The sequence below is a fragment of the Garra rufa genome, chromosome 9, assembly GCF_049309525.1.
Source record: "Garra rufa chromosome 9, GarRuf1.0, whole genome shotgun sequence".
NCBI classification, from domain to species: Eukaryota; Metazoa; Chordata; class Actinopteri; order Cypriniformes; family Cyprinidae; genus Garra; species Garra rufa.
In genome coordinates this window covers 29,693,170-29,704,763 of record NC_133369.1, presented here as the reverse complement: position 1 = coordinate 29,704,763, position 11,594 = coordinate 29,693,170, and the positions used below count along the sequence as shown (strand labels likewise).

General features: G+C 34.0%; 2 protein-coding genes across 3 annotated transcripts; one reads left to right on the top strand and one right to left on the bottom strand.

The window, feature by feature from the left end:
* Positions 1 to 564: 564 nt before the first annotated feature.
* Positions 565 to 4,827, bottom strand: LOC141343411 (uncharacterized). The gene is made up of 5 exons (XM_073848011.1): positions 4,718 to 4,827; positions 3,474 to 3,737; positions 3,337 to 3,387; positions 2,868 to 3,002; positions 565 to 1,350 (listed from the first exon to the last, which is right to left on the bottom strand). The coding sequence occupies exons 1-5, from the start codon at positions 4,743 to 4,745 to the stop codon at positions 1,160 to 1,162; spliced, it is 669 nt and encodes a 222-aa protein (XP_073704112.1). The 5' UTR covers positions 4,746 to 4,827; the 3' UTR covers positions 565 to 1,159.
* A 420-nt stretch (positions 4,828 to 5,247) lies between these two features.
* On the top strand, positions 5,248 to 10,445 carry prelid3a (PRELI domain containing 3A). 2 transcript variants are annotated; one of them, XM_073847368.1, is made up of 7 exons: positions 5,248 to 5,387; positions 6,308 to 6,476; positions 6,952 to 7,041; positions 7,188 to 7,258; positions 8,018 to 8,120; positions 8,520 to 8,595; positions 8,767 to 10,445. In XM_073847368.1, the coding sequence occupies exons 1-6, from the start codon at positions 5,332 to 5,334 to the stop codon at positions 8,589 to 8,591; spliced, it is 561 nt and encodes a 186-aa protein (XP_073703469.1). In that variant the 5' UTR covers positions 5,248 to 5,331; the 3' UTR covers positions 8,592 to 8,595; positions 8,767 to 10,445. The 2 variants fall into 2 exon arrangements, with proteins under 2 accessions (XP_073703469.1, XP_073703470.1); XM_073847369.1 differs by having other exon boundaries at positions 5,248 to 5,480.
* Positions 10,446 to 11,594: the final 1,149 nt, after the last annotated feature.

Sequence of the window (11,594 nt, the reverse complement as noted above, 5' to 3'; positions counted from 1 at the left end):
GTATTAAAAAATTCTGAATGTACAGTCCAACCAAAATTTAGTCAGACATTTTCAACATTTCTTACATTATAAATGTTTATTTGCTATAGTTTAGAAAATGGTAATAAAGAAGTAAACTGTCAGAACAACTTCATCTTGATAATGTCAGATAACTTTGATAGAATGGTATGTAACAAAACATGGTCAGCTCAAATTGTCTAATAAAATTGTTGGTCCCATTTTTTTTATCAATTTTACTGGTAGTCCACTGTATGAAGAATTTTTGGGTATGTCACAGTTTATTTTATTTTGTTTGCTATCCTCACTTAGATAAATTAACTATAGTAGTAGTTAAGTACTAATAAAACTAATATAAATTATATCTCGTGTCTGAATAATTTTTGGTTTGACTATGTACTGTGCTACGAATTAAATATCATAAAAAGTACATTTATTTTGAGTTAAGACCTATAATTTTATAATAGTTTTTACACCTACATTAGCTGAGAGAGCACTCTGATTGCTTAAAATCACATTTATTTCAAAATATTACTCCAAAATACAAATGTGTTATGTACATGCCTTCTTCAGTACATAAAATTACTATACAGTACCTCACATGTTTTATCACCTTGTAATATAAAAAAATACAAATTCCAAAAAAAAAAAGAAGAAGAGAAAAACAGGAATACACTGACATGTTACTACAGAATATCTATTGAAACATCAGGAGTATATCCATCACAATGTCAACAGATATTAAGTTAAGTTATATATACAACAATATTACTAAAAAGACACAAGACTGTAAACATTACTAAGGTGTAATTACAGAAAGCTTATAAAAGACTGAATAACAAATGCTTGCAATTTCAGTCAACATATTTACTTTCATACATCGCTATTGAACAAATAAATATTGGTGTACCCATTAAAACATGAGAAACAGTCAGTAACAATCATGTTCAGTAGCAGTTAAGGCAATATTAAATATCATTGCCACCTCCAGGCACATAGGTTTAGACAAATCCATGATAAAGGCTGTGTTAGACAGCCCCTGCTGAGGACCTGAGTATATATTATGCTTCCAGCGCACAATCATAGGTCAGGCCCGGTAAGGCGAGTTCACAATCTACAGCTCTCCAAAACTGTGGGTCTGTACTCCTGCCATTTCACAGCTTTAACCAATCACATCAGGCTCAATCTCTGTATCCTCCTCCTCTTCCAAGTTCTCAGTGACTGTCATATTGTTATGGTCACCTATAATAACATATTCTATGTTGGATCTCTCCATGTGAACGCTGTTGCTACTCATTGCATCCCCCTTTGGGATCATCTGATCATTGCTCTGACTGTCCGCCATTTCATTCACTGTTTGAGAAAAAAAGGAAGAAGAAAAAAGTTTTCATTCCCCATTGACAAGTTTGTGATTGTTTTAAGCATTAAAGGAGTAGTTCCTTTTTCAGAACAAAAAATTTACAGATAATGTACCCACCCCCTTGTCATCCAAGATGTTCATGACTTTCTTTCTTCAGTCGTAAAGAAATTATGTTTTTTGAGGAAAACATTTCAGGATTTCTCTCCATATAATGGGCTTCAATGGTGCCCCTGAGTTTGAACTTCCAAAATGCAGCCTCAAATGGTTCTAAACAATCACAGCTGAGGAAGAAAGCGGCAACCACCCGCTCTCTCTATTGAAACCAACACGGAAGTGACTTAAACTGCAATTCATCGACTGGCCGCTAGAGACTGGCAGCAGAAGAGAGTCAATCCCATTGACTCCCCATGTTAAAATGCCCAACTTTACAGCAGAAAAAAGTATGTTTACAGCCTGGTAAAAAAGTTGGTTTTGGTCTATATAGCTAGTTTCATGTCAACTGTGAGGGGGGTGAATTTTTTTATAACTCATCCGTTTAAGTTATATTAAGCCTTAAAGTTCTGCATAATTAGGGGCGTGGCCACTTGAGTGACAGGGGGATTGCCACTGCTGTCAACACTGTCGCGCTAGGCGGGCGTGGTTTCAGCAACCAGCTCCACCCACGTCCCGCCTTTTTGCCCATTTTCGATTATCCAGGAGTGACGCGCGGTGACGCGATTCCAAGATGGCGACGGCCGACTCCCGCCCACTATGAGCTTCAAAATCGCTCTTCAGAATCCTACGGGTGACGTCACGGACACTACGTCCATATTTTTTTACAGTCTATGGTTTTATCTAGCAAAACGATTGGTTATTTTCTAAAAACAAATTACAATTTGTATACTTTTTAACCTCAAATGCTCTTGTCTAGCTCTGTGTGTACTCTGTGTAGAGATTATGAAGTATATAAATTGTAAATGTTTTTAGAAAATAACCGATTGCTTTGCTAGACAAGACCCTTCTTCCTTGGCTGGGATCATTTAGAGCCCTTTAAAGATGCACTTAAACTGCATTTTGGAAGTTCAAACTCAGGGGCACCATAGAGGTCCATTATATGGAGAAAAATCCTGAAATGTTTTCTTCAAAAAGCATAATTTCTTTACAAATGAAGAAAGAAGACATGAACATCTTGGATGACAAGGGGATGAACCACTCCTTTAACTAATTAAATTCTGCACAATTCCTCAGAGAACAAGGTTTCATGTGCTTAGTTTGCATCTCAAGTCAATGTATTTTGATTTAAGAATATTTAGACATTTGTATTATAAACTTTTTGATGTCTAAAATTAAACTGTTAGTTTAATTAGTATGAGAAACAATCCAATGATAAAAAAAAAAATCTAAAAATAATAACACTATTAAATAGTTGCCATTTTATACACAACACAATAAACAGTTCATGCATAAAGAAACAACCTCTATAATAACCCTAGAAGAATTTGACCTATATTGGCTGCTGCACAGCTCTTACCACTGATTGCATCATTCTGAGCGAGCAAAGAATGCTGGTCACAGGTAATGCATTGGCTATTGTTGTTCCCAATAATACAGTAGGCCAGCGAAGAGTTTTGTATGTTTATAATACAGGGTGTAAATTGCAATTTTTCTGAAAAGAGAAGACAAAAAACAAAAGACATTAATATGTGCAACCACACGACATATTGCATCAAAGGGAAGTGGGGCAGCAAAACAAGGCTCTTAGTCATGCATGCTTTTGAGAAGTAAAGCATGCGGTTTTCTGTAACAATACCTTTGATACTAAGTGGGTGAGGTAATCGTTCAAACAAGAATGAGACAACAACAGGAAGTAAGGTGGTATATTAACCACTCAACAGGAATTGGAAAATAATTTATCTACCCTGATACTTCCTAAAACAACAGGGCAATAAAAAATATAATAGTATAATCACCAGTGAGACAAAATATGCAAAAGTATCTACCTGAAAGAGTAATTTGCTCTACATGGTGATGGTCCTCCTGATTAAATTGTGCTGAAAGAAAAGAAAAAATAAGTAACAAATAAACAATCCAGACACTGGCAAAGGTCAATTTTAAGAGTTCTGGCATTTCGTCCCACCTGGAAATCCTGTAACGTTCTCATACAACACCGGGTCACAAATTCCAAGGCATGTGAGGAACGAACTGCATGCACTTTGACCTTTTTTAATGACAATCTGCATCAGCCAGGAAGCTTTCTGCATGTCCGTAGGCTGGGATGCGACCACCTGTGCTTCATTCTCCGTGATTGTGCGGGACCGGTACAGACAGTTGGACATCCTTTGAACCAAAAACCCAGTCATGCGCTTACTTAGAGAGCCCAAATAGCGCTGTAATTGTTTATCTATTGGGAAAAAGAACAAGAGAATTGTTTTAAACTGTTAAAAAGAAATAAAGTAACATCCAATAAATGCAGTAAAAGTTGGAGTTCAGATAAAGTGGGACAAACAAGTTACGCCATAACGTGTTAGATAAAGTGGGACAGTGAGTTTCAGAAAATATTCAGAAAAGAAGTTGCTGTTTTTGTAGTATAGCAGAAAACGTGACCCTGGACCACAAAACCAGTGATAAGGGTCACTTTACACATCAACTTAAAGTATAAATAAGCTTTCCATTGGTGTATAGTTTGCTAGCATAGGACCATATTTGGCCGAGATACAACTACTTAAAAATGTGGAATCTGAGGGTGCCAAAAATCTAAATAATGAAGAATCACCTTTGAAGTTGTCCAAATGAAGCACTAAGCAATGCATATTACTAATAAAAAAATTAAGTTTTGATATATCTACATTAGGAAATATATAAAATATCTTCATGGAACAAGATCTTTACCTAATATCCTAATGATTTTTGGCATAAAAAAATTGTAATTTTGACCCATGCAATGTATTTTGACTACTGCTACAAATATACCTGTGCTACTTGGTTTTGTGGTGCAGGGTCGCATATTTATGGAAAAAAATAAAAAGCTTTAAATCACTAGTATTATTATCTGTGTTAAAAAATCTAGAATTATCAATGAAAATCCGTTTAAATTCATATTGTTCTTAAGCATTTACATTTAGGGTTGTGGCTTTAAAAAAAATAAAAGTTTGAAAGTAAAAAGTACTAATTCGTTCTCCAATGCGAATATACTGTATCAATAACTGTATCAATAACTGTTTTAGATCGTTCATCCTGTATTTGCTGTAACTATTGAAGACACATACAGTTGATTGACACTTTTTGCGCTTCCTTGTTGTCACATTCTTTAAGCTGCTAAAACAAACTAACAAAAACCAACATATGTGAAATAATGAGATGGGCTATGAGTTTAAAACTTACCAGAGGATTTAACAACCGTGCTGTCCATCTATTAGTAATCACAAACAATACCAATAACACCACAACGCAAAGTGGTTCTGATAGCATCTAAAAACGAAACACTACTGCCATTGATATACGTAGGAGTAAATGCGCATGCGCGTTAAGAACGTAATTTCCAGACGTGAATTTCCCCGTTCGCATTATGTCATTCTGGTTAACCGCAGCTTTTACTGTCATGCGAATAACAACAACAGTTTAAAGTCTTAAATATGTGTTTAGTCTAAAATAAAACTATTTTAGCAGCACTAATACACTTACGTGCATGTCTTTATCAATCAAAAGAACAGAAAAAGAAAGTAAATCATCTATTTTATTGTGTGCCTAATAAAGCCGAGCGTTTAAATGACACATTATTTATCAACCACCATTATATAGCCATTTTTGCACCTTTGTAGCGCAATACTGATGCACATCAAGCGTCAATAGCACAAGCTTGATCTCTATTGGTAGTTGCTGCTTTAGCAGGGAGGTCCCGTTGCACTTGATGAGATGAGGAGCATCTCGGAGCCGGCATAATGGGAACAGAGCTTGAAAATATGAATGTATGAGATCTACAGTCCACCGTCGTTTGAATGCATATTCAGATTGTCGCAAAAATGAAGATTTGGAGCACTGAGCACATATTCAGGTAGAGAAAGCAGCGGTTGGGACGAATGCAGCGCTAGCGTGCACAGATTCCAGCATCCTCTCTCTGTCATGATTTGCATCCCGATTCTCTTTGGTACAGTATCCAGAAACAGTGTAACTTTAGCTCGGTTCCTTTGGACGTTTTGGTGTATTTAGCTTTTAAGCTATTTATTCTTGCACATAACAAGAATATGTGCATTAGTTGCGAATGTTTATTAATTTGGGCCTAGCCGGTTGCTTGTCTATTAACGTCTTTTACAGTCCTGACACGACGCTGTTACTCATCACGACTGTGTTACTAACAAAACTCATAAATGTAGTTAACGTTACATATTGTTTAGGTTTTACGGAAACCTAATGACACTGTTTTTTTTCTTGACTGTCAGTAAATTTCAAAAGTTGACTAAAATGTGGTGTATTTCCATATTGATAAACAGCCTAAGCTGGTTTGATGGGGTTTTAACCCGTTTTAGAAGAGAAACCCAGCTAAACCAACCGACGAGACCACCTCAAATGAGCTAAGACCACTTTAAACCAACTAAAACCATCAAACCAACTCTGCTTTTCTCTTTTCAGCATGATTCATCACACGTCTAAAACAGAATTGTGCAAAACCAGTATATTTTCTAGTTTCTTTTTTGTTTTTAGATTTAGTCATTAGTTTCACTCAGGAATGTTGGAAATTGTGGAAATTAATGATTTCAAACAAACCTTTATTGAAGATCCCAGCCTCTCTTGTTACGGACAAGATATTTTGTCGTTGATAGCGATGAGCTTCACTGGCCAAAAATTCTTCCTGTTCGCTTTTTAGCTGAATTTCCCTTAAATGTGTTTTGCCTATGAGGTCAGTGTCAATACAGTGACGTTCCTCATACACATCTGAAACCAATTGTCATATTGTTTGGGTTTGTATTCACGCAGCTACCCTTGGGAGACTGTGATCAAAGCAGCTATGAGGAAGTATCCTAATCCGATGAACCCTAGTGTTGTTGGAGTGGACGTTCTTGATAGAAACTTGGACAAACATGGACGTCTACATAGTCACCGGCTACTCAGCACGGAGTGGGGGCTTCCTGGGGTCGTCAGAGCGGTTAGATATGATTCACAGTGCTAAATATATTGCCCTATTTACCTTACAGCTTTTACATCTTACACACCATGTATATTTGACCTCTAAAGCACATAATTAACAGTCTAAAGTGACATTTAATAGTTTTAGCAATATAACACAGTGGTTCGCAAGGCCCTCTTTTGCCCACAACAATATTCAAAGGTCCCATGTTTTTCCAGTTGTTCATGAATAAAGACTAAGGATATGGATTTTTAAACAATATTTTTAATCAAACTTATAATATTAGACTAACTCATATATCGTTTTTTTTTTAATGAAAGCAACATTGTTTCTTCAAAAAAAAAAAAAACTTTTGCAATTAGAAATTTGATTTTCAGTTATTTTGGCTTATTTTAAATCATTTTACGTTCTACTGGGGCTCTCTTGGAAGTTGTCTAGGGCCTCTTGATTGCGAATCACTGGCTTGTAAATATCTTAAATCTTTTTTCTATAGATTTTAGGAACAAATCGGACCATGACGTATGTAAAAGAACATTCCATTGTGGACACAGAAGAAAAAAAAATGGAGCTTTGCTCAACAAACGTGAGTATTTGTTTACCATTTGACAGCTATGCATTATAAAAAGATATTCTAATCAGATTATTTTGTTAATAGAATATGGTTTAGTCTATATGACATGAATTCACATCTTTTTATGCTGTACTAAAGAAAATCCATTTCTCTTTCAGATAACCCTAACTAATTTAGTATCAGTTGATGAAAGGCTTGTCTACAGGCCTCATCCTGAAAATCCAGAGGTGTAAGTAAATCCAGTTGTAAGCATATACTACCAGTCAAAATGTTTTTTTTTAAAGAAACATGCTCTTCTGCTCACCAAGCCTGCATTTATTTGATCCAAAGTACAGAAAAAGCAGTAATATTTCGAAATATTTTTACTATTTAAAATAACTGTTTTCTATTTGAATATTTTTAAAAATGTAATTTATTCCTGTGATTTCAATTCAAATTTTTTAACATCATTACTCCAGTTACATAACCCTTCAGAAATCATTCTAATATTCTGATTTGCTGCTCAAAAACATTTATTAGTATTTTTATGTTGAAAACAGCTAAGTAGAATTTTCTTTGATGAATAGAAAGTTCTGAAACGTTCAAAAATCTTTTGCAAATTATTGTCTTTATTATCACTTTTGATCAATTTAAAGCATCCTTGCTAAATAAAAGTATTAATTCCTATACCCTCCCCCATTTTATTTCAGATAAATGCTGATCTTTGGATCTTTCTATTCATCAATGAATCCTGAAAAAAACTGTTTTAAATATTTTAAATATATTAAATTAGAAAGCAGTTATTTTAAATAGTAAAAATAATTCAATTAAAGAGAATTAAGAGAAAATAAACATACTGTTGACTGGGAGTATATTTTTAAGTAATTGTCATCAGAATGAAATGTTTACATGTATATCTATGCACATACATAGACATACACATTCGATCAAAAATCAAACTGGGAATACCAGTTTCTAAAAAAAAACGATATTTACTTTACATTTGCAGCACTGTATTAACCCAAGAGGCGATCATCACGGTGAAGGGAGTCAGTCTGAGCAGCTACCTTGAGGGTCTGATGGCTCTAACTATGTCAGCCAATGCAAGAAAGGTAAATCATCTGAATGTCATGAAAAATATTATTTTTAACCAAATATCCTTGGAATTTCCACGCATCATCATGCCATGTGATGAGTTCGTACAAATTCTTGATGAAAGTTTGCTATATAATAAACGAGAACTTGGTAGTTCCTGTTTTCCAGCTGACACAATCAGAGAAGGCCCAAAAATAAGCAACTTAAAAGCACTGATAACGTGGTTTTGTCCCTATCTAGGAAACCCTGTTGATTTTATGAATGTTTTTTTAGCTTGTTTTTGTTTCTATAAACAAGAAGTACTTTCTCTTAGTTTCATCAATAGTTGTATGTCTTTTAGGGACTGTGTAGCATTTATGAAACATTATACAAGCCTCCAAATAAAGTATAAAGCCCTAAAGGTTTGTTTGTTGTAGGGATGGGACGCCATTGAATGGATCATTCAAAACTCTGAAAGGGAAAATGTCCCTTTGTGTGACTTGTGTTGAACAGGTAATGTTTCATCTAGCACCTGTTTTTGGGTGGTGCAAAACCCAAATGCCATGTAGTGGTTTTGTTTGGAGTTTTGTCATATGCATTAGTGCTATAGGTGATTTAATAATATTTAAATATTTGAATATGATTTGCTTTTTATAATTAAGTGTTTCATATGTGCTTTCACAGCTGTTGAACAAGGACCACATGATCAACAGCAGCAGCACCAGCTCTGAAACCACATCAGGCCTGCCTGACTTTGCCCCGTCTCTCTTTGTGTTGATGTATGTACTCGAAGGTAGTCAAATTAGTGCTTATTTATGCACTGTCGGATTTCAAACCTCAGAAAATTGCACTATTACAGACAAAACTGTATAGAGTTTTGAATGTCGCTACAAAATATGTATGCACTTCACTGACTACCTCTTATTTAGGAGTTCTTTTAATGCCATAGCAGGGATCCCAGTATCAATTGGATTAAGCACCTTCCAAATGTGTAGAAATTCAATTCAAGTTTTGATGTGTTGTTGTTGTTTTTTAAATCATGATTAAGGGGAATGTGAGTTAATTTTGTTGTTTTTTTTTCATAAAGTTTGCATGGGTAGTCAAAAAGCGTAATTAACCAATAAAATCTAGCTAAAACTTGTAGGATAGATACTGATACTGATCACTTATCAAAAGTCATTGTGTAGTGTTTACTTTAAAAGAAACTCCTGTTTTTCAAGTTTCTAAACACATTGTCAGCCATTTGTGAGTTTTTTAGTTTATTTAATTGAATGATATGAATGATTGTTTACTTATTATCATATTACAAAATAACTTATTTTATTATTGTACAAAAAGCATGTTTGCTTTATTTTGTGGGAAAAAAATGTTGCACACGTTTGTTAAATTGTTAACTGTTACTTTTAACCCTTAGCTACATCAGCTTCAACAAAACGTATGTAACTTACATTTGTAAAATGTTTGATATTTAAAAACAATGCTTGTCAAAGTATATAAACAAATAGTTGTTAAGGGCTTATAGAGACCCCTACTGGCGAGACAGTTTAGAAGGGAAAAACTGTTTCAAAAAAATATTAAATTGCGTTCGAAAATCTTGTGTGAATTCGTTTTTGTTTGCTTTTCTATTTGTCCTAGCATTTTTTAAAATGATTTTACTACTTGATTTAAAGACTGCCTTGTTTTTGTTTATTTGTAACGTTTTTAATTGTTTCCTTAATTGTATCGTTTTAATGAAGCGTAATGAAATGGACATAAATGTCACAGCTAATTGTTTTCACTAGTCACAGAGTTACAGGCCTTAAGAAAAATGAAAAACCTACTTGACATTGCGTAAAGCTCTTCCACGTACTGGAAAAAAAGCGTCAGCATTTCTTTCCTTATGATGAAACACCGACCAAGCAGAAGTAAACAAACTGAAACTTGCTAATTGAGTCATCTAGCTAGCAGCCAGATGAGTGTGTCAGGAATGTGTATTTCATAATATTTTCGTCTTTGATACTGTTGAAGAGACTGAAATGTCTTTATAACATATTTCCTGACAGTTAGACTCATGTCTTTTGTTAATTAAGGAACCGGAAAATCTTCGTTGTCCTAATGATGGCTGAATTCATGGCTCCATTTCTCATTTAATTGTGATATTTTAACACAATGTTTTGTTTGGTTGAGGGCAAGTCATGCGTAATATATGCTAATAAAGTATCTTAAATGCCATAGTAAATGTTTTTTAATGTCATCCAAAACCCTGTGTTTGTTTGTTTGTTTGAGGATGTGGAATTTATTCAAAGAAACGAAAATAAAGTTTTAGAAAATTAATTCTTTTAATGCTGTTTTTTCTCTGATGTATATTTATTTGAATGGTTATGCGTATGGAGAGCTACACATTGTGTTCATGAATAAATGGGCCATTATAGAATTGGTCCAAAGTCAAAGTTGAAAACGTCTTGAAAATGTCTTTTGTATAATATCCGAGGTACACATGTCTAGTAATTGTGCAGTTAATTCTTATGTTGTTATTTCAGAAAGTTTTGGAATATTTGACCTATCCCTAAACACAGTAATATATAATTTAATTAAAAGGATTATATGACCTATTAAGATTTTGCTTACATCTACATTGTAACTATATATTTTTCTATTTTATAATTTTTTTTCAGGGGTACATTAATAACAGCTAATATTTTAACATTTCAAGTGTGATTTATGAGATTTATTGTATTTAGAATCCAATTTTCCTTTGTAAAAGGCAAAATCATGATGATCATACGGATTTTAAACTTAAGAATTCATTCATTTGAATACACATTGAACAAAAAACGTATAGCATCTTAGTTGATAATTCAGTATGTCAATTTTTGACAAAACGGTATAGTTTCGGTAGCGACCACATCACATTACAGAATTTTAACTCGCATACTAAAACAACTACAAAACATGCTAAAATGCAAAAAAAAAAAAAAAAAATGCGTAACTGTGTTAAAATTTAGTTTATTTCCCCCAAATATGAGGTTTATGTGTTCCTTTTGTCACACACCGAAACAGTCACGACCAAAACATGTCATAATTGTTTCGGTAGAGAAATTAATAGGATAACACCCAAAAAAATAAAGGTGTCACTACCGAAACGCCACCACAAAATGTTTCGGTCGTGACTGTTTCAGCAGTGACCTACTTTTAAACCTATCTCAAAGATGCTAATCAGCACATGGTTAGCTACCACAGTTCTAACAGTTGTAAACATAAAAACTAAATGTAGCAGAAAATGTGTTCGGTAGTGACGTTCCTTAAAGTTACACACAGATTTTTCAGACTTTTAAACACACTTACCTCAAAATAATGGGCCTATCTAGCTATGAGAGAGAGGGACACATGCATATTTCCTGATCATAAATGTGGGGTGTAAGTTAGTTAAAATCAGTCTCAGCCAATGGACTAAAACATTTTTTTTAAATAGTTTTATAGTTTCAAGTTTCATAATTTACAAAGAAAATATGCACTTCACTGAAATGAATAAT

Bases quoted from the DNA above. Each gene is read 5' to 3' on its own strand.
- LOC141343411 (XM_073848011.1), bottom strand. From the start codon at position 4,745: ATGGACAGCACGGTTGTTAAATCCTCTG. The intron at 3,388-3,473 runs GTGGGACGAAAT...CTTTTCTTTCAG, and splicing joins GAACGTTACAGGATTTCCAG to CACAATTTAATCAGGAGGAC. The intron at 1,351-2,867 runs GTAAGAGCTGTG...TTTCTCAAACAG, and splicing joins TCAGAATGATGCAATCAGTG to TGAATGAAATGGCGGACAGT.
- prelid3a (XM_073847368.1), top strand. From the start codon at position 5,332: ATGCATATTCAGATTGTCGCAAAAATGAAGATTTGGAGCACTGAGCAC. The intron at 5,388-6,307 runs GTAGAGAAAGCA...GTATTCACGCAG, and splicing joins AGCACTGAGCACATATTCAG to CTACCCTTGGGAGACTGTGA. The intron at 6,477-6,951 runs GTTAGATATGAT...TTTTTTCTATAG, and splicing joins TTCCTGGGGTCGTCAGAGCG to ATTTTAGGAACAAATCGGAC.